This window comes from Mytilus galloprovincialis, chromosome 9, assembly GCF_965363235.1.
Source record: "Mytilus galloprovincialis chromosome 9, xbMytGall1.hap1.1, whole genome shotgun sequence".
Taxonomy (NCBI): Eukaryota; Metazoa; Mollusca; class Bivalvia; order Mytilida; family Mytilidae; genus Mytilus; species Mytilus galloprovincialis.
In genome coordinates this window covers 55311565-55335430 of record NC_134846.1, presented here as the reverse complement: position 1 = coordinate 55335430, position 23866 = coordinate 55311565, and the positions used below count along the sequence as shown (strand labels likewise).

The window sequence follows — 23866 nt, the reverse complement described above, 5'->3', positions numbered from 1 at the left end:
ATCAGGATTTCAAGTTTAAAAGGGATTATGATACATATTTTTAAAACTTGAATCATGAAATGACTATAACTCAAAAATTTTAACATGCACTTTTATCTGTTATATTTGGCTTGTAGAAGGTAAGTCTTGTCGAATATGACAATTGAAAACGAAATAAACAAAATACAAAATCTGTCTATTCAACTAATAAACAAGTTTGAGAAATTATTTATGCATTTCTTGGTTTCTGCAATGTTGATAATTTTTTTTAATAAAATTCCAAATTTAAGTTTAATGTTATGATGAGATGAGGTACGATAGCCACTGATACAACTATTAGAATTAACACGAAGTGATAGTAAGCAAGCAAATATATGTTATCGTATGGCCTTCAGTGATGAGAAAAAAAGGCTCCAACATGAATAAATTGCTTCGCTGAGCGCAGCATGATACGATGCAGAGGTTGAACCATGAACAGCTGGGGCAAATTTGGACACAATATTCAAGCTTGATACTGTCTCAATTTAAATTGTGATCAAATTTTTGACATAATATAGGTTTCTGACACAAAATAAATGTAAATCTTACAAAGCTATTGCGCAATACTGTGCAATTAAAGATTCTTCTTGAAAATTTTAAAAAATTTAATGAATAAAATATGAACTCCCCAAACTTTTTGAATCCCCCCTTTGAGCAATTACCCCACACTCAATTCCAGCCTTTTCTTTGTAGTATGGAACCTTGTAGTCCAATTTCAGAGATCTCTATACTCAAGTTGTCTGGAAACTAGAAAATGCTTGTTTTTGGCTCTTTTTTTTTTTTTTGCCCCTTATTCCTGAATGAATTGGGCAATAACCCCCAAACTCAGCCTTCATTTTGTCATATGGAGCTTTGTGGAAAATGACAGAGAGGTCCATACACTTTCACACAAGTGATTGACCCGAAACTACAAAACTGCTTCTTTTTGGCCCCTTTTTGGCCCTTAATTCCCAAAATGTTGGCACCATAATCCCCAAAATGAATCCAACCCTTTTAATTATGGTATTATACTTTAGGTTATAATTTCAGAGCAATACTTATACACAAGTAATTATCCTGAAGTAGAAAATGCTTGTTTTGGGCCCTTTTGAGTCCCTTATTCCTAAACGGTTGGAACCATCACCCCCAAAATCACTTTGTGGTATTGAACCACCTTATTAAATTTCAAAGAGATCTATTTACTTAGACTTCAGTTATTGTCCGGAAACCAAATGTGTCTTCGAACGACGACGACATCATACCATTATACGATCCCAATCAAAATTTTGCGGTCGTATAAAAACGGGAAGCAATTAAAACTAGAAATTGACGACCAACTAAGGAAAAAAATCTTAATTCAAAAATGAAGACACAAACCAACAACCACTGTATTACAGGCTCAAAAACAAGGACAGATACATAAATATTGGGGCAGTGTTAAATATTTTTGTTTTCACTCAAACCCTTAGCCTGGGACAATGGTGTAACAGCACAACATAAGAACCGTAAAAAATCAGTAACAATTGGTTTGATTATAAAGATCATTACACGGCACAAAACAAATAACATATAAAAACTCGAAACATGGCACCGGAATAAGAGTACCAGCAGTTACTGAAACCTAGTTCAACGCAAATCACGACTTATAAATGTTTTATGTTCTCAGAACCTAAAGACAGGCAGTAAGAGGTGAACTGCAAATAATACAATTAAATTCACCAACTTTAAATATCCAATAACAAGATTGCTACCAATATATTTTGTACTTGCATAAATATAAATATAAATGCAGCGATATTCATTAAACAAACAGTATTCCCATGGGAATCAACTGTGTTCTTCTTATTAAATTGTTCCTTTATTCATTTGAGAATGACTTCATACCGGCTTCTCATGAAGAATGAAATAATCTAGCATTATCTTTTCCGTTCAACTTTCCACTATATAGATGATGTCCTCTTAGAAAATAGTTCGAAGATTGGTAACAATTGTGAACGCATATATGAGCCATAAAACGTGTGGTTAAGTGAAGACTGCAAATATCTTGAATAATACCTAGAATTGCATGGACACTGAGGGTCAGTTGAGAACAGAACATTATAGCAAAAGATGATTGCATCTTCCAAATCGTTGACTTTCCATTTCTATGTAGCAACATTCCAGAAGCGCCTTCATATGGCGTTCATGTCTCCAATTTGAAACGAAATTCCAGAGTTAGCATGTCCTATCATGATTTTCTTGATAGGAGATTTCTGCTTTCAAACAAGCTATTAAAATTAAAGTTCCTAGTAGTGAACTAGAAATCTCCCCATTGATAGTTTGACGAACGCCAACATGATAAGGTTGACCCGTTATTGAATATGTTTCACAGATGACGACATATATGTTCAAATTATCAAAACAACGACCATTTTCATGAATGTGACCTTCCAAATTAGACTTATCACCAGGTTTGTATTTACATCAACAACAGGACAGACGTCACGTGTGAAGCAGGATCTGATAACACTTTCAGAGCACTGAGATATCCCCCAGGTTGTATACTGCTGTTTGTCTTTTGAATGGGTTCTTTTTTGTCCTCACATTTATCCCTTTGTTTTTCGATTTGTGATTTTAAATGTCCATTTGGTATATTTTACCTCTTTTCATTTTTTCTTTTTGCAAATGTATTGTTTATAAAATGTTGAAATATTTAAAACAATAAGTTTTTTTAATCCTTGGTATAGATTGTGTTAGTTTTGTTTGGTACAACTTTCCTGGCATTCAAAATAATATTCCTGGTATCTTTAATGAGTTTATAATTGTCCATATCACTTACATTTCCAATATGCATTACTCATATAAAAACAATCAATTGAAGCGGGTATTGTTCATGATTACCTATGACATAAATTTCATTTAACTATGATGAGAAATGTAGGTGTGAAAGCTCTCCCAATATTTATTAAATTTTCTAAATTTTCAAGGACATAACCTCCTGAATAATTTTCCACAAACTGAATTCGATCTTCTCCAAGATATTGATGTTTAATATCCTTAACATTAAACTCTGATAAAAAAGTAGGTGTGAGAGCATTAACTTTGATATCCTATATAATTTAGATATGCAAAGGATATAAATGTGTAACTTTGTAAGACTGTGTGTTGCCCTATATAAAAGTACTCATAATATTCATATCTCTAACATGTAGAAAAAGATTGTATTATACAAGGTTCCAAATTTTGAATGTAGAGAAAAAATACAAACCATTTATAGTAGTTTAATACTATATTGTCACAAAACAAAAATCAAATTCATTATTTAAAAAAATTTATTGCACATGTACATGAAATGAGAAGAATAACGAATGGTCCACTGTTCGTAAATATGCCATTAATATGCCTATGAGTCACAATCATCAATTACCATTTCGATAGATTTTCTTGAGTTCATTAAATAAACTTGTTAGAATAGGGTTTCCTCCATGCTGCTCTATCAATTTTAATGATCTAAACAAAAAGAAAGAAAATACATAATCTATTTACATCAAGATATCTTGTCTGCTTGGCATTCATCATTAAATTAAAATCTGATGCATTATACCCTATAATTACACCTTATGTAAGAATCTTGGGTTTTAATTGGTTGATAGCCAGTGTATTTTTCACCAATTTACTGTTATCGAATGAATATCTTTCATTTTTTAAAGCTGTCGGGGTATTTGCAATAAGGATATGCCTTTCTCATCCTCTCTGCCATGGTATTTGACGACAAATACTCTATCCGACTGGATGCTTGTAACGTCACGATCATCAATGTGTTTTTGTACATTAACATTCGGCCTTATGGCTTGCTAAATTTAACATCATCTTGACTGATATTTTTCGCAAATACCCCTCCTTAACATGATATACCGTATTTGAGCATGTATAGTCCACACTTTTTTTCTTTTTCTTTTTTTTTTTTTTTTTTAAGTTTTGTACACGATAAATTCGTTTTTTCTTCATAAATAATGTATATTGGAGAGGTTTATTATATTTATTTCATTTAATCATATCCTTTTTTTTTTTTTTTTAACTTTTCCCTTCAAAATTGATTATTCAAAGTAAAGGTGTGACATCCTGCATAGGTAATCAAGAGGGGTAATTAAGGATTAAGTATGACTGTGTAGCAATTAAATAATGATTTCATGTTTTGACAAGTGTCTATCCGACTGGACGCTTGTAACGTCATGATCATCAATGCGTTTTTGAACATTGACATTCGGTGTAATGAAACAGATATAGCTGTTCTTGAGAGGTATTTGCGAAAAATACCAGTCTTGAAAATGAATTTCCCTCCCCTTACGGCTCATGAACTTTAACACTCTCTTGACTGGTATTTTTCGCAAATACCCCTCCTTAACATGATATATCTGTTCAAAAACACCAGGATAAATATCACTTCTAAGGTATATCAAAGGCTCATATGACCTGAAAACACTACATTGAATGTTAACAAGTCAAACCCCCTCCCTTTCATGAAATTTCAAGTGGTTTTATTGGTAAATTTATCTTTAATAGTTTTAACAATTCAATTTTTAATTTTCAAATAAACAGCTTACATTACTGCATTATACACATGCTCTCCTTATCAAGAAAGTATAAGACTTGTAAACCTTATTCATCATAAATGAAAATCTCTCTATATTTTGATGACTTTATGACTGAATTACTCAACTGGACTAATAACTTAATATAAGTCAATAAAGCCCTCCAATTGTATGATTACACATCATCTGTGTCTGATGTGAGAATTTGAACATTTAACTTAAACTTGGTCCATTTACCCTTTCCTCAATAATTGTTTTCACAATGCATTTAACTTTCAACCTGGTTAATTTTTTTTATTGAAAAAATCCTATGCAAATCAAGTATGTAAAAAATAAATCCATGGAAAAAAGGGTCAAACAAAATGTCAGTTAAATTAACCTTTCTTTAGTGGTTAGTTGTATATTCCCCAAGAAGCATCTAAGCATCTAGTTATATAATATGGTGGTCACTAATAGTATCCTAGAACCAAGCTAGAATGTAAACTTCAACCATTGTTGAAGCAGCCAGTTTTATACATTCCCTTTAGCTTTCAATGGGCCGTTCCAGTTAATGTCTGCTACTTCTGAGGGTCTTGCAGCACTAAATAGTTTGCTAGGGTCATAATAATTACATATTAAGGGTAACAAAAATGTCTATTTTAGATCTTAGAGGTGCTTTGGTATCTAGACTGTTATTTTGTATTGTATTTAAGGGTCAGCAAAATTCTGATGGGTACACCCCTTGCAGTAAAAAATTCTGATAGGTCAAATTTTCCCATGAAAGCCCATCCACCCAATATGAACAAAAACTCTACATCTGGTAGGTCTTAATTTTTAGATCTGATAGGTAGATTTTCATGTTTTTTCTGATACATATAAAAAAAATCTCCCCATCCGTCCCCACCTGTCAGAAATTAATTAGAATGGCCAAATTACAAATGACTATACTAAAGTTGTACCTTAGAACTGTACTTCCACTTCTAGCTCACAAGCCAGTTAATGTTCATATTGTTTGATGATGGACTTTTAAGAATTTTGATGAGCACCAAACTTTCAATTGTCAACATCAAAAGCAAATAAGATAAAACATATTATTGAACAACTATTATATAATGTTGTAGTAAAATGAGGTGAAAAGAAAACACTGGTCTTTTTCGTCCTATTAACTAACCTTTCTTCAAGTTTAATTAATGTCTGCTTTGTATATTCAAAAGATCCAATTTTTTCTAAACACTCCACACAGTATTTTTTCACATCATTGTCTGTAGTTCTCTGTCTAATAATACCTTGTATAGTTAAGGATGTTATGAAAATGTTAAATAGAGAGACATTTCTGAATCTTTATCAACTATTGTGCTATGGAAGAGAGTAAAATGTTCTGAAAATGCTTTTAAAAAAAATGAAATATGCAGACTTTTACATCTTTATATTTAAATGTTATTATGTTATTTTACTAAAACATATATTTCCTTCCTGTAAACAATATTTGAAAGATAAACAAGTAATTTGTATAAACAGTACTTTTAAAAGTACAGTGACCCACATAACTAAAGATTACTGTATTATGTTCTATTAAATGAAGAAATATACACTTTTTTATCCATTTCTGCCATTTTGACATTAAGGACATCATTTTGGTTTAGACATTTTTTTGTTACCATCTCATACAAGAGATTCCAATTTCGATTTTATAAATGAACTGCTATGGTTTACCTCGGGTCATTTTTGGGAAAACACACCATTTGACATTATGACGTAAAGATATTTGCTTTGAGATGTCATTTTTCTCTCTCAGGAAAACAACAATTGGAAGAAAATGCATTAAAATATACCAAGCATTTCCAGCTATTGACATAGTACTAATATTCTACTTGATTAAAAACTTAGGGCTATTCCTGAAAACACTATGTCCCCTCATAAAAGTGATAAGTGTGCTTTAAGATTTATGACATTTTTTTAACCAACTTAAAATATACATAACAATCATAATTTAGAGTATTTCATTCTGGAAACAAGAAAATGACTTTCAGGTAATAGAGAAAAAAAACCAACACATATGGCTATCCTTGTAAACCAGAATTTCTCACCAGCATGAAAAGATGTACAAAAAAAAAGAGAATTAATGTTTCTTAATGATTAAAATAACATTAAATGAATAGGGAATGTGTCAATGAGACACAGATGATGCCCCCACTAGCATATAATGTTATAAAGGGACACAACTCAAGAACTGTATAAATGATACTACCAAAATTTATACTTGATCTGAGTTTTGCGATTATCAGCATTTTGTATAAGTTTTATAATTTGGTTGAGGCAAAACTAATTAAGAGAACAGAAACAAATTTCAGAATACAGATGGACGTACAGACTGACAATGATAAAACTTAATTCCCCTCCACAACAATTGGGGAATAAAAAATTGATAAAAAAAAAAGTGATATCTCAGATGATCAGCAGAATTTGTCACATTTCTGAACCAGGTGCTCCGCAGGGGGCAGCTTTATACGACCGCAGAGGTCGAACCCTGAACAGTTGGGGCAAGTATGGACAAAACATTCAAGCGTGATACAGCTCTGAATTTGGATTGTGATCAAATTTTTGACATTACATGGTTTTTTTTACACAAAACAAATGCCAAGATTTTACAAATCAATTAAAGATTTCTTCTTATTTAAATCTAAAATTAAATAGTTGACACAGCATAGGTTTCTGACACAGAATGAATGTGGTCTAATGAACTTAAAAGTTTTTTTTTGCCTTTGAGCAATTCACTATGCTGTTGAATATTAATCCTCTCAAAAAAAATGTTTGAAGAAATTTTCTTTTTATTTATGAAATCTGAAATGAGAAAAATTTAAACCCCCCCCCCTTTTTTCACATCCCCGTTTCCCTTTTTCCAAAACTGATATCAATTCAAATTTCTAATGGAGTTTGCAACAATAACTACTCTTTTAAATACATCATAAAATATTAAAATGTAAAATAAAGTGCTTGTTATCACTGAATGGTAAAGATTGGTTGGTAGTAAAAGTGAATATACATTGTTTATTGTATAAAACAATAAAAAAAACTTCATCAGCAACATTTTATATTGGCAAATTTCCAATGAAGTTATTTACACAAAGTTATTGGCAAATAAAAACAGAAAATGACATCATAGTCATGTCTGGCAAATTTCCAACATACGTACATTATCTAAAAACATTTTAGATAAGATAAGGAAAAAAAGCTTCATCAGCAACATTTTATATTGGCAAATTTCCAATGAAGTTATTTACATAAAGTTATTGACAAATAAAAGTAGAAAATGACATCATAGTCATGTCTGGCAAATTTCCAACATATATTATCAACTACTATTCTATACAAAGAAAGATAACTCCAATTGAAAATTAATTGCTATTGCACAATATTGTGCAATTAGATATTTCTTGCTATTGTGCAATACTGTGCAATTGAAAATTTCTTGCTATTGCACAATACTTGATATGGAATCCTGATTTGGACCAACTTGAAAACTGGGCCCATAATCAAAAATCAAAGTACATATTTAGATAAAGCATATCAAATAAGCCCAAGAATTTAATTTTTGTTAAAATCAAACTTAGTTTAATTTTGGACCCTTTGGACCTAAATGTAGACCAATTTGAAAACTGGACCAAAAATTAAGAATCTACATACACATATCAAAGAACCCATTTATTCAATTTTTGATGAAATCAAACAAAGTTTAATTTTGGACCCCCATTTGGACCAACTTGAAAACTAGGCCAATAATTAAAAATCTAAGTACATTTATAAATTCAGAATATCAAAGAACCCCAAGGATTCAATTTTTGTTAAAATCAAACTAAGTTTAATTTTGGACCCTTTGGACCTTAATGTAGACCAATTTGAAAATGGGACCAAAAATTAAGAATCTACATACATAGTTAGATTCGGCATATCAAAGAACCCCAATTATTCAATTTTTGATGAAATCACACAAAGTTCAATTTTGGACCCTTTGGGCCCCTTATTCCTAAACTGTTAGGACCAAAACTCCCAAAATCAAACGCAACCTTCCTTTTATGGTCATAAACCTTGTGTTTAAATTTCATAGATTTCTATTTACTTATACTAAAGTTATGGTGCAAAAACCAAAAATAATGCTTATTTGTGCCCCTTTTTGGCCTCTAATTCATAAACTGTTGTGACCTCAACTCTAAAAATCAATCCCAACCTTCCTTTTGTGGTCATAAACCTTGTGCTAAAATTTCATTGATTTCTATTTACTTATACTAAAGTTATTGTGCGAAAACCAAGAATAATGCTTATTTGGGCCCTTTTTTGGCCCTTAATTCCTAAACTGTTGGAACCAAAACCCCCAAAATCAATCCCAACCTTCCTTTTGTGGTCATAAACCTTGTGTCAAAATTTCATAGATTTCTATTCACTTGAACTAAAGTTATAGTGCGAAAACCAAGAAAATGCTTATTTGGGCCCTTTTTGGCCCCTAATTCCTAAAATGTTGGGACCAAAACTCCCAAAATCAATACCAACCTTCCTTTTGTGGTCATAAACCTTGTGTTAAAATTTCATAGATTTCCATTCACTTTTACTAAAGTTAGAGTGCGAAAACTAAAAGTATTCGGACGACGATGACGACGACGCCAACGTGATAGCAATATACGACGAAAATTTTTTCAAATTTTGCGGTCGTATAAAAAGATACTGAGCACTTGATTGTCATGGGGACTGCTTCTGATGGCATGAATTATAGGAAAAGAAAACTTTCCTTCTGTTAAATCTTCACAGTAACTTTTATTTGCCTCATACTGAAATAAAAAAAAAACAATTTAATGTATCTGCCTTCATTAATCTTAGTGTTGCAGATTTCATTAAATGACTTCTAGTAATGCACTTGCTATTGTTAATGAGAACAAATAGCTGATTAACTGTAACCAGCATCCCTATTGTTTTCAATAGATTCAGTCGAAAACAATTGAGTCAATAAACAGTATTAACAAAAATGAAAACGAGTATACCCCCCTTTTTAACATATATCTTGCATTCAACTGAGAATAACTTTGATGCAAGACTTGACATGTGTCTGTTGTTGATGACAATATGTAGACCTTAAAATATCATTGTTAGTCTTATTAAGTTGATGAGCTGCTGTCTCCATTGTATGCATTAATGCACACCCAATATTTAGTTTTTTACTATTATACACTTTGTATTCATATTACATAGCTGACTATCATGACTTACTAACATGTACGGTTCATAATCAACTCAAATATAAATTAGATGTATCAAGATAGTAATTAACAAATGACCTGTCAAGAGTCATTTAACCAGGGAATTAAATTCAAGGTCAAAGAATGATTGTCTATGAAACAAATTAAAAATAACATAGACCAAAGTGACAAAATCAGTCGACCTACTATTAAAAACAGATACTTTAAAAGCAGTTATACAAACTGGACTTTTGATGGTACATTTTGAGTATCTTGCTTCATAATGAAAAGGAAATACAAATTCCATGTGGCAAATAAACATTAAATTTATAAATTATAACTTTCTCTATCATCTAAAGTATAAGGGTTTCATAAATCAACACTGCTGATGTCACATGTAAAGATTTTAGAATACAGACTTGTTTTATGACAAGTTGTCCTCCAACTTTTTGTATATTGTTGAAGTAATGTTTTCTGATCTATTATAAACTTTTAAACTTACCTCTTTAGAAATTAAATTAGCATAATCATCTCTTATTTGGAAATATAAACCCATACAGTCTAACAAAGGCTTGAAATCACTGAAATAAAGAAATATCATATAAAATTTATATTTTTATAGAAAATAAAACTTATACAAGCAGAGGCAGATCCATTGGCTTGTCACTGGGGGCACTTGACAACCCCCCAATCCTCCTAAGGTTGGCAAAAATCTTGACCCTATAGAGTTTAATTTAAATTTTGATTAATTCACCAATAAGTCTTTCACTACCGGTAATTATATGCTTGTCGTTCTATTTCCAATACAAACAATTTACCTTGAGGCAATAAACATGTACCTTGACATGTATTTTTATACAATAAATCATGACCATTAAATACTATTTCAGTTCCTTTGATGTTGAGATGGAAAATAAAGAGACAATTATCAATTTTGAATGTTCTTCATTCTCCAATTTTACATATTTACATTTCAAATGTTCAAACATTATTTCCAAAAGTTCACAAACATTATTTTTTTTGCTATTGTGATGCCAAAATACAAATATTTTTTCCATGTTATCATTCATTCTGATTATAATTAACATCCTAAAACCAACTCTGAAGAAATCTCTTTGAAATAATTTTATTCATGTTTTTATAATTTTTTGCCCCTTTTCTTAAAACTTGATAGATACATACATGTAATTAAGACTAAATGGATTAGTACTGTATGATTTACACTTAGATCTTGCTATGATTTTTTACACTTTTGCTAACAGACATCATACAAACATGATGATGAGGGATGACCATTTTATGTCTAAATAAAAACATGGTAATCAAGTGATCAAAGAAAATGAGATTGGAATCAATTTCGTAAACCAATTACATGTGTTAAGAAAAATGAAAAATTTAGAAAGTTTGTTTGGTGACACCCTTGAAAAATTTTGGAATTCACCCCTGACCAGTACAATTTAAACATTCAGGGGGTTAATCTGTTCCGTATAGATCACCATGTTTACAAATATATAATTTTAGGAGGCAGATTAGAATTAAACATCACCTGTTTTGTAGGAAAAACTTTTATAGGGTCTTTCTGACCCATACCTAAAATTTCTGAACTGCTTTAAAACATCAAAACTTGAAATATTAGAACTTCAAAAGCACAAAAAGATTTCTCTGGGTCAGCCTAAATTCTAAACTTTTATACAGGTAAACAATGTTTTACTTCATTCTAAATTTGTTATTTTTTGCATGTTATGTGTGTGAGATGCAACTTAGTAAAACAGGTTGTTTCATCTTAAAACAGTTTTTATGTTGTGTATATGTTTCTATATTCAGTTTCACGTCACAGCATTTTTGTGCATTACTTTTCCGAAATAAATAGATACCACTTTTCCGCAATTTTACCTGTATTTCACCTGTAAAAAATGGTAATAATGATATATAGTCAAGAAACAGGTAGAGGCCAGCTGAAGGACGCCTCCGGGTGCGGGAATTTCTCGCTACATTGAAGACCTGTTGGTGACCTTCTGCTGTTGTTTTTTTCTATGGTCGGGTTGTTGTCTCTTTGGCACATTCCCCATTTCCATTCTCAATTTTATTATCATTATTTTCTCATGTTCAGTTAATTTAGAATGTCTTTGTAGTGAAATGGAGGATATTCTTATTGATGGAACTTTCAAGTATTGTTCAAAGTTTTATTATCAACTATATTCAATACATGGGTGTCAAAATAACAATTGTATTCCACTTGTTTTTGCTCTCCTACCCTAAAAGACAGTAGAATGCTACTTAATTATGTGAAATTTGCTAAATGCTTGTTGACAACAGAAAAATCTAGTACTCTCTCCAAAAATAATACGTATTGACTTTAAACAGGCCATGCACAATGCTGTAAGAGTAATTTCTCGTAATGCAGATATAAGCTGTTGCAGATTTCATAGGTCAAAGTTGGTGGCATAAAATACAAACTATTGGAAGAAGTATCAAATATAAAGAAAGGTCAAGTGAAGTAGGGAAACGGCTCAACAAGTTTTTTTGACTCGCCTTATTCTCACCAGAGGAGATTGAGGATTGTTTTGTTTGAGATATTATGGCAGTACTCCACAAAACGAAAAATGTTTGAAATTTACTGCATACATTAAAAATAAAAAATGCGGAAACATAAATAAACCTTAACAAAATCAATGTAAAAACAATGCGGAAAAGAGTACTATTAAAATGCGGAAACGTAGTGCCAAAATGCGGAAACGTAAAACGCAGAACACTGGCAATACTGATACAATTAGAAATTAATGAAAAACAAAAATTAATGATTTAATATTTTCATCACACAAATAGCAAAATGAATAGTTTAAGTATTATTCCAAAGCCTTTAGCTGTCATGTCTTCCAGCTCCAGATTTTTAAAATTTTTATACCAGATTTAAGTTAACCCATCATTTGTCACACCAAATTATTTACATTTGGTTTTCTGAAGGCCTTTGATAATACTTTACAAATAAATCTTCTGTTTGAGCTGTAGATGTAAAGATTAGTTAGATTTTTTAAATGGATATTTGTGTCAATGGAAATCATATTTCATTGTTTTCATTCAATAAAAATTCTCGGAAAACAGTACATAAGTAAAATATTAAGGTACAGTTCAGTAATATCTACAAAACCAAGAAGCTTGTTCCTAGTGAAAACAAGTTAAACTGTAATGATATTCAGGCTATAAGTATTCAGTTTAAATGAAATTCATATCATAGCTGTACTCAGATAGAGAAATTGATATATAAGTCTATGAAGCATTAAAAAGGTAATAAATTGAAGGTAATTTAGTAATTGAAATCTTACTAGGATTTTAACTTTACATAAACAAATGAAACATAAAATATAGGTCATAGTAACCTTATTTACTTAAATATTTAGTATACCAGCCAAAAATTTTAAACAATGATTAACATAACTTAACAGTGAAGTGATAGTTCAGATGGCCTCCACTTTTGATTTGGGATTCAACTTTAGTACAAGAAAATAATGCATGTAAAATAAGATTTATAATGTTTTGGTCCAGACGGGAAGCTCCCACAGATATTGAGGCATCAGGCACATTAATAGTTTGGTCCAGACGGGAAGCTCACATAGATAATGAGGCATCGGGCACATTAATAGTTTGGTCCAGACAGGAAGCTCACACAGATATAAAGGCATCAGGCACATTAATAGTTTGGTCTAGATCTCCCTTTTTTTTTTAAAAGTATATATACTTTGCACTACACCTACCTTTTGCATTCACTAAATAACTGCATTAATCTTACAGCTAGTCCAAATAAACCACCAGTTTCTGAAATAAATAATCCAAATTTTAATTAATTCAATACATCATTATTAATTTGATTTGAAGATTAAATATGTCAGAATAAGTGAACTGAACATATTTAAAGTAAAAAAGTGAAAATGACCTTGATTTTCTGAAAACTTAATCTCATCACTGTTCAAGAATATTAAAGTCATAAGAAATGAGTGACCGGTGAAAAATAATGTTCTTCCAATTCTTGAACCAATGCATACAAACATCATAAACTTAGTCTTCTGTGCACAAATTTATCATTTTTTTTCGTGTAAATTTCGTTTAATTGTTGTTTTTTTTTTAATCGGTCAGTGTTGTTGTGAAAATATGGCAGGTAATTAAAGTTTGTGTTTAAAAGCTGAAGTTTAAAGATTTAAACAAAAAAGCATGGAAATTAAGCACGTGTTTAACATGTAAATTCAGATAATAGTTTATTTTAAGGACATCCATGTGTATTGTGATCACCAGATTTTTAAGAGATGGGTCACACTGAGGTCACTTTGCATACGGAAAATATGTCGGGGGAATTGCTTCCTGGAAGGAAGCAATTAAAGTATAGTAAACTTCTTCTAAATACAAAATATGATTAAATTAAAGATTTTTTTTCAGAAAAAAGTATATGTACATAAGTTTTATAATGAAAACTATCCATTGAGTTATAAAAAAACCTATGCATTATTTTTTTTTGATTTGAGGTTTCTTATGACTTTAAGAGAATAAGGTCACTAAAATTGACAAATTATGTTTAGCATTTTGTTCAGTTTAGTATTCTTCAACATTTCTAAACAAAACATAAATGCATACATCAGAAGTAATGAAATAAAATCTTTAATAAAGTACTTGTAAGAATTGTATGGGTTAGAATGCATTGATTTTGCAATGTGAACTAACAATGCTACATTAAGACAACATTTTAAAATAAAAGTTATCTTCCTTTGTGTATAATTGTAGTTTAATTTGAACTTTCTTTTTCAGAACAGATATATTCATACACAATGAACATCATGCAAACCTTTTTTTTACATTTATGGATTAATATTCACATACACTTCATTTTGTAACCTAACTTGAATTTCTGAGCATATATCTAATATTAATCATTTGCTAGACATGGGCATGGATATGATCTAAAGAATGTCCTCCTCACTGAATAATGGTGGTAAATCTCTCAAAGGTGAATACAAGGCTTAGAAAATATAGTTATCAAGTTAGTGGCACAAGGGTTTTAAATGCAATTCATGTCATCTTTCCCCCCAAAATGGTGTCTCTTTAATAACAGATTATATACTGTAAAGTATGATGATGCAAACTCAGTTTTCCTCGTTTGATTGTTCTACATTGTCATTTTGGGTGTTTTATATCTGACTATTTGGTACAGGTTTTGCTCAATATGGAGACCGTACTGACCTATTTTTTTTTTTTATTTCTGAGACATTTGGTCTCTTGGGATAAGTTGACTGATTGGCAATCATACCACATCTTCTTATTTTTTATATTTTCTAAAATACTATCAACTAAATATGACTTACTTCTTATAACCATAGTGTTATATTCCTCCTCTGTAGGGCACACTACAGAATCCCTCCAGTATATATCCATACCCTGTCCTCTATGAAGCTCTAATAACTGCTCTGAAACAAAGTACATAAGTTGCCTTCATCAAGTCTTTATAAATGTTCCTGTTCTTTTATAAAAAAAGGTTTTGTGAAATAATAGCAGAGTGTTTCTATACAATGTCAGGTTATCCAATAGCCCTTTTTGGTCTCAGTTAATGTAATTGGGGTTTTTTAATTGATTGTTAGTGTTTGGTGTAGTGTCCTATATTTGTTTTCTTCTTGCAATCAGCCTTCGATTTAACAAATAAGGGGGGGGGGGTGGAATCTGCTTTATTTGAATTCTTTTTTTAATTTCTGAATGATTGAACTAGGATTTTGTTGCTCATCCATGTCACAAAAAGGTTTTCAGCTCAAGCTTCTCAACAGAAAGACATGTGAATTAAATGTTGGCTTTTAGAAAGCAATTATCCTTATCCAAAAAATGTCTGCCTATGGGAAAACTCTTTTTGACCTTAAAAAACAAAGGTCAGCAAGATTACAAAATTTTCAAACCAAACAAATTAATTTTTTGGTGTAAAAATTAGCTGTGGTGAAAAATTTTAAGATAAACATTAATTAATCAAAAGCTTGTTTAGATTAGCAACATCATTTCAGAGAAAGATAAAAGTGTTATTTACCATAGGGTTACTTAAAATAAATCAAAATACATCAGAGCTGTAATTCATGGAGCCGACAAATTGGCAAAAAAGATTAATCTTCTAAATTCATTGTCTCTTCAACACAATAAAGTTTGTAAAGATTTGTCAAAGAGTAAAAAAATAAATAATGGCAACCAGACTATTGCATGTATTGAATAATCTCTGGTTGGTAATCCTCATTTCTTTATAAAGGAGTAAACATAATTGTTGAATTCAATTTTTCATTTCAAGGGAGATAACAAAATATTAATTGTTTGTCTTTTATTGTTTATAGTGCTTTTATCCATTAAAAAACTTAATCATCTCTTTAAACCCAATAAAAAGAGTTTTTATCTGTTTAAAAACTTAATCCTCTCTTTAAACCTAATAAATCACTTAAACTCAACATATTTTTTTAAGTACAAATGCATAAAATGGTAATTAAATCTACCAGGTGTGAAAACTATATAAATAGACAAATTCTACAAACAGAAGTGATATTAACCTGTAAATACTTTGGTTGCTTCGGGATGTTCTAACATTAAAACTTTCTGTAGACCCAAGAAATAGATGTAGTTTGCAGAATTGATAGTATGTGCTACTCCATATATTGAATGTGCCACTGAAAAAGATAAATAATCATTGTATGAAGTTCTTTACATATAATTTTTTTTAAATCTTGAAAGAGTATGCAGGCAACTGTACTTTTGGCTTTATTTCAGTAAATGTAAAAATTCATTGATACAGTTTAAATCATGATTCTTTGTCATGTCATAGTGTTATGATAATCTGTAATGAAAAACTCATTGAACTAAAAAACTTTTTTAAATTATAAATTTTTTCTAGTGTTCATATTAAATTTTTCAACTGATCAAGGTTATAAATTGGGGTAAAGTTACACAGGCACTTGTCTCAGAAAAAAAATCCTAAATACCTTAATGTAACAAAAGGTACTTAACTTTCATTTTTGAAAAATGTCAGCCGGTCGCGAAATTCTGTTATATGCCTATTAATTGATTATAAACCCAACTAAAACTTGTTATGTCGTAAATCTAAATTGATTTTTCTATACAATGGTGTATAACACCACTACTTTTGTTGTCGGAATCATCTGAAGCAGGCCTACCCAAGTATGCCAATCGTATTTATTTCTTACAAAACAGTGCTCTTTTATTTTATCCATAAACATCACCTATAACTTAAAATTATAATAATTTGTATTACCAGGTATACCCCTCCTTAGTTTGGAATTATCTTCAATGTCATCTATCCTATGAAAAAAATAAAAAAAAAATAACATTCAATAGCCAGTTTTGTCATGAGGTATATTTTATAGATTGAAAATTTCACATAATTTGCAAACTATATTGTATAATTAAATTTTTGGGGAAAAAACCATCATATGAAGTTGAGTGTTGGTGTTTGGCAGGATTGTTGTACTGTCAAATATGTTTGGTAACTTATGTTATTCTTGTTATGTATAATATGGTGTAGTTTTGAGATACAACATTGCATTAACATAAAACTGAAAAAAATCAGCTGCTTATTTAATGTACAAATGTTTACCTAAGAACATGAAGAATAAAAAACTACATTGTTTCCATAACAGTATTAATTTACCAATAGTATATTGTTTTCCATTGGCAAACATAAGATAAAATCACCAAGTCAAATACAAGTACCATACATTGAATGACAATTTTTTTTATTATCAAGAATGTACTTACAATAAACTAGCATTATGTAACATCTGTGTAACTTCTCCAACTATCAGCAATTTGTCTTGTGGTATATTCAACCAACAGTTAAATGCCTGCAAAAAAGGTGTTATTAAAATAATAACAAAAAATACTTATCAAATGCATGCATATGTAACCACAATAGAAATTCTTGAAAAACTTTGCCAAAGAAAAAGTAACTTGACACAAACAACATGAACATTTAAACTGAAAAAAATGCAATGTGATAGATTTACACTACATTGTAGGTTACAGTCTAAATTAATATATCAGCTAAAATAAAAGATATTGTCTCTCATTTTGTTTAACTAACAAATTTGAATACATGTAATGAATAAATTAGGCACTGATCTGTTCATTATGTGAAAGTTCAAACTCCTTGCTCATTCTGTCCAATGAAACCATGAGTAATGTTTCAATTGCCTAAAACAAAAGTACAACTGTGAACTCTTCTCACTAGAGGTTGCACATTTGTAAATATAGACAATGCAATTTCCCATATGAAATTCTTTTATGACTAAAACTGTTCTGCTTTTACATGTTTCTGTACTACCCCTCCCTTCACATTTCAATTTGGCATTTAAGAAAATTTGGTATTTATTTATACTGCTAAAATTTCCAATTTGTGTCTCTATGAAATGAAACATAGAGATCATATCTGAGAACCAGTAGGTAAACAAAACAAAAAATATATGAATTTTATATCCATTGTTACCCTTGCTTTAAGATTCAATAAAGAAGGAAGATTAATAAATGAAAAAAAAAAAATCTGAAAAAGATTACAAGATTACAAATACATGTAGTCTGCCCAACAACTTCATAGTGCCAAAGTTTGTTTTTTTAATTCTATCTATATGGAAAATTTGGTACAAATAACTTTACACAATGAAATCTCACAATTTTGGGCAACCATTGATGCTTGTATTCCTTGTGTTGAAGTATGCAGTTGTATTTTCTTTTAAATGCAACAGTGAGTCCTGAAGACAAACCCTTATGGTCAAATGTATGCCAAGGTCAACCATATACAGATACATGTATTAAGCTGAAACTAAAAACTACAAAATAACCTTAAAAAAAAGCTTTATGTCTGTTTGGAAAACTGAAAACTGAACAGTACACAGTTTTATTTTTTATTTAAACAAGAATGTGTCCACAGTACACGGATGCCCCACTCACACTATCATTTTCTATGTTTAAAGGACTGTGAAATTGGAATAAATTCTCTAATTTGGCATTAAAATTAGAATGATCTTATCAAAGGGAACATGTATACTAAGTTTCAAGTTGATTGGACTTCTACTTTATCAAAAACTACCTTGACCAAAAACTTTAACCTGAAATTTGCACTATCATTTTCTATGTTCAGTGAACCGTAAAATTGGGGTCAAAACTCTAATTTGGCATTTAAATTAGAAAGATCATATCATAGGGCACATGTATACTAAGTTTCAAGTTGATTGGACTTCAACTTCATCAAAAACTACCTTGACCAAAAATTTTAACCTGAAGCCAAAAACTTTAACCTGAAATTTGCACTATCATTTTCTATGTTCAGTGAACCGTAAAATTGGGGTCAAAACTCTAATTTGGCATTTAAATTAGAAAGATCATATCATAGGGCACATGTATACTAAGTTTCAAGTTGATTGGACTTCAACTTCATCAAAAACTACCTTGACCAAAAACTTTAACCTGAAGCGGGACAGACGGACGAACGAACAGACGAACGAACGAACGAACAGACGGACGGACGGACGAACGAACGAACGAACGGACGCACAGACCAGAAAACATAATGCCCCTCTACTATCGTAGGTGGGGCATAAAAACAAGAATGTGTCCCAAGTACACGAATGCCCCATCCGCACTATCATTTTCTAATGTTCAGTGGACAGTGAAAATGGGGTAAAATCTCTAATTTGCCATTAAAATTGGAAAGATCATATCATAGGGAACATGTTAACTAAGTTTCAAGTTGATTGGACTTCAACTTTATCAAAAAACTACCTCGACCAAAAACTTTAACCTGAAGAGGGACAGATGAATGAACGAACAGACAGAAGAACGAACGGACGGACGAATGGACGCACAGACCAGAAAACATAATGCCCATAAATGGGGCATAAAATAAAAACATTGACAATAGGTCATATTGGCCATGTTGGTTCTTTTAGGCAGGTGAGCTGAAAAGAAGTAGGGTGAAACAACATATAACTGTTCTCAACTTGCCAGTTAAATTGCTCAATCATCAAGTTTCTACTTGTTTTTTTAAATTGTTGTCTTTCCCTTTTTTTGTGTTTTTCAGTGTTGTTTGTCTTTCTGATGTTTTATTTCTACTCAATGTTTATTTCTTACATTTTTATTGGATAACTTGTTTGCAAAAAATCACTTTACAAATATAAAATGCATTGATGTACATGTAGTAAATCTACTTACAGCTGCAAGTTTAGTACGAACTTGTTTTCCAGGAATCTGACATATATACTTATATGGTTCTCGTAGCATCTGTAAAGAAAAAAAGGTCTTTGTACAAGGTTCACCTAGGCATAAATAATTTGAATAAAAACATAGATCTAAGTAATGATTAAAAAGTACACTCCAATTTGCATGCACCAACAATTTACTGAGCACATAGATCACTCCACGTTTTTGGTTGGGTCTTTTTAAATTGCTGTCTTTAGTTTTCTATGTTGTTTTTTTGTGAACTGTTGTTAGCCTTTTTCTTTTTTTATCACGGCATGGTCAGTTAATTTTCAACTTATGAGTTTGAATTCCGCTTGGATCATGTTGATATCTTTCATCTGTCTTTTATTCATAATACATGACAATGATTAGTTTAATGTCGATAATCACATTCATGACTTCTGCTACAGATTAATACAAATCTGAAGTACCTGGATTTCATACAAAACTACACTATTTTATCAACAACAAATTCTTCAACAAGGCACAGATTTTAAATGATATAGCATGTATCCAATCCCTGTGTCAAAACTGACAATACAGCAGTTTAGGGATATGTTTTTTAGTCGAATCTGTCATGTGATTACCATCGATCATCACATAACAAAAATGTAGACATTGTCACTGCCAACACATGTTGAGCAAACAATTGAAAAAGTTTGATTTCATACTGTACAAATTATTTGGGAAATTAAAAACTTATATCATTGAAGATGGTCACCCTTCCTCCATGGTAAGGCAATGTAAGGGAATCAAGATTATGTTATCCCGGATCCTGTTATTCAAGTTATTGTTTCGTGAGAATCCTGTATCCTGCTTAAGGTTCATGTGGACCCTTTGGTTAATACAGCCGTATTTTCAATTCAAAATTTTCTCTGAGAACAGACAAACCTGTGCATCTGTACACGCTCCCTTGGGCGGTGTTGGGTGGGGCATGCTATGCCTTAAAATGTTTTCAGATGTACAGGTTTGTCTGTACTCAGAGTAAATTTTGAGGTGAAAATGCAGCCATTTTAGCCAATGGGTCCACATGTACATGAACCTTAATTCTTGTTGCCATAATAGCGCTGTAATTTCCTGTGTCCTATCAGACATCGTTTCCCATTTTCATACTTAACAATCTTTTCCAGTATAAGACTTGATTCCAGAAATACGTTATAGCAATCCAAGGACTTTCTGAGCAATTGAATGCGAGACCTGAATAAATTGTAATACTATTATGTACTATGTACTTTGAGATTCTGCCAGTTGAGACCCACCCCTTGATTGACTGCAAGGGTACAGCAGATCCATGTACACTCCCTAAGGATGAATGGAGATGTGTCCTTTAGAATATTATTCCACTACCAGAACAATCCCCAACAAACACCGCCCAAGGGAGCGTGTAGGACACAGGGAAGTCTGTTATTATGCTGGAGGAAGCCGAAGTACTCGGAGAGAACCACTGGGCTTCTCGGCAGGAACAGACAACCCCCACCCAAAACCGCCCAAGGGAGTGTGAAGGACACGGTACCGGGAAGTCTGTTATTATGGTGGAGGAAGGAATCCATGACAAATCGCCCCACTGGCAAATCGCCCCACTGTTGTTTACCAACTCGCCCCACTCTTGACAAATAGATAAACCACGATGATTTTATTAGTGCAAACTCGACCCACTTATGTTATATATATATATATGTCATGTATGTCCCTGCCCCACTTCAATACCCATGAAAACCTTAGTGAAGTGCTATAAACCAAATTGCTGTTAATTGAAATCCTGCAATTGTATGATTATGATTGAATTAACAGGCTTACAAGTATAAAGTTATTCTCCAATAATGATACAAAAATGTATTTGCAATTATATTCTAAGAATGTCATGAATGTTAAACATGTTAAACATCAGATTCATTTAATAATAAAAGTAATGGTTTAATAAATTTCTTTTTTTTTTGGTGGTATTCTGCGACAGTGTAGATAAGTTTTCATTAACTGTTTAAGTGGGACTAGTTGGTAGACCCTGAGACTACTATAACAGTCTCAGGTAGACCTGAAAATTACACTGCTGGATAACTCGGACTAAAACAAAATCGGCCTATAACAGAATCGGACTATAACAAACTCGGACTGTAACAAACTCGGCCTACCATTATTTATATGCAGAAATATATTGAACAAACTCGGTTAGTAGATTGTTTTTTTTTACTTTAACAAAAAAACAACTTTATATATTAAAATTATATACTTTAACAAAAAAAAACAACACTTTATATAATAAAATTATATTAAAATTATATACGAATTTATGAGATTATAACAAATATTTAAAAAAAAAACAATATATAGAAATGTATTAAATATTTGTTATATGAGTTGATTTGATATGTTTAAACAAGTTGCTTTCTTTAAAACAAGAAATGCAATCGTAAACCCAAATGCTTGTTTAGCATTCAATATAAGATAATTGTTAAATAAATATGTATTGTTTCAGTTATTATTTTTGTGGTATAAGAATTAGAAACTGACATCAATAATCATTGTTCAATATGGGTGATATATTCTTGTTTAAGGAATCATTGACCGCATCCAAGGATTTTTTTTTCTCCTCTCTCCCGAAAGACAACATGCTAAGTCACCCACTGGATGTTCCATTCTAAGGTGCTGGATTTTTTTTAGATAAGAGTTAGTTTTAAGGCTAAAATTCAAATGAAAATGTGAAGAAATTTAATCAATTAATGATTATTTGTGTTTAAGAAATGCAATACATGAACCTGTGAAATAGCTGTTTTATTGAAATTTGATTATGTTCATGGTTATTTGAATAATGGCTTGATATTGATCATTATCAAGATCATTACACCTGTGTCATCAGTAAGTTGTTTGTTTAACTTATGGTGATTAAAAAGGTGTCAACGATACACGTGACATAATGTCATAATCAATTAAGATATGCATATAATAAAAAATTATTTTCAGAGAGGGACATTATTACAAACAATGACAAATAATTATACTGAAAAGACAAATCAGTGGTGAATTTTCGTATCAAAAAGAAGTTTTTTGTACTTTTTTTTATATATAGATATCTATCATGTTAACATATTTTTTTTTATCCCCTGAAAAATGTTTAAAATAAATTATTTAATTAATTGTAGGTAAAAATTAATTTCAAATTAATTATAATTAATTCCCAATAGCAACAACGACCAACATTATACTTATATATGTCTTATATTCTTCTAGTAGTCCGAGTTTGGTATAGTCCGAGTTTGTTATAGTCCGATTTTGGGATGCCTATTATGTTATAGGCTAAGTTTGTTATAGTCCGATTTTGCTATAGGCCGAGATATCAGGGATTCGAAAATTATATATATATATATATTGAAGTAGATTTTACCGAATACCGATATATTACCTGTTCTGTTAAATCATCATTATTCTGTTCTTTTGATGTTTCTGATGACATATTTTTCGAGAAATATGACAAAATTTGTATTAAGCACTTTAGTTATACAAAAGTTTCCAGATATATCCGTATATTACTATTAGCGCTGGTGTACTCCGGCTGATTTTCAATCTACTAATGTATATTCAAAACCTTTTAGATAAGAATGTGTACCAAATATGATGGCATGTAAGTTATCAATAAGATACTGAATGTCTTTTTTTCAATTTAAATACGTGCTTCTCCCAAATATAGGTATGACTAACAAATTAAAAGTTTCGTGGTCGTTTCCAGCAAGTTTCCGGATATTGTTAAATTATATCTTAAAGTGTTGATAAATAATTATATTTGATTCTACTTTACTTACTTATTTCAAAGCACACAAAAAGCAAACATTTAAAGTGAAGTTTATC

General features: G+C 30.9%; 1 protein-coding gene across 1 annotated transcript; it reads right to left on the bottom strand.

The window, feature by feature from the left end:
- Positions 1–3297: 3297 nt before the first annotated feature.
- On the bottom strand, positions 3298–23778 carry LOC143045339 (geranylgeranyl pyrophosphate synthase-like). The gene is made up of 11 exons (XM_076217780.1): positions 23424–23778; positions 20000–20068; positions 17552–17637; positions 17049–17095; positions 16330–16446; positions 15121–15222; positions 13525–13585; positions 10275–10353; positions 9265–9367; positions 5719–5833; positions 3298–3486 (listed from the first exon to the last, which is right to left on the bottom strand). The coding sequence occupies exons 1-11, from the start codon at positions 23472–23474 to the stop codon at positions 3396–3398; spliced, it is 921 nt and encodes a 306-aa protein (XP_076073895.1). The 5' UTR covers positions 23475–23778; the 3' UTR covers positions 3298–3395.
- Positions 23779–23866: the final 88 nt, after the last annotated feature.

Excerpts from the sequence above, each read along its gene's own strand:
- LOC143045339 (XM_076217780.1), bottom strand. The coding sequence starts at position 23,474 with ATGTCATCAGAAACATCAAAAGAACAGAATAATGATGATTTAACAGAA. Across the intron at positions 15,223-16,329 it reads AGCAACCAAAGTATTTACAG|AGCAGTTATTAGAGCTTCAT; the intron begins GTTAATATCACT and ends ACTTTGTTTCAG. Across the intron at positions 9,368-10,274 it reads CTAATTTAATTTCTAAAGAG|TATGAGGCAAATAAAAGTTA; the intron begins GTAAGTTTAAAA and ends TTTTTATTTCAG.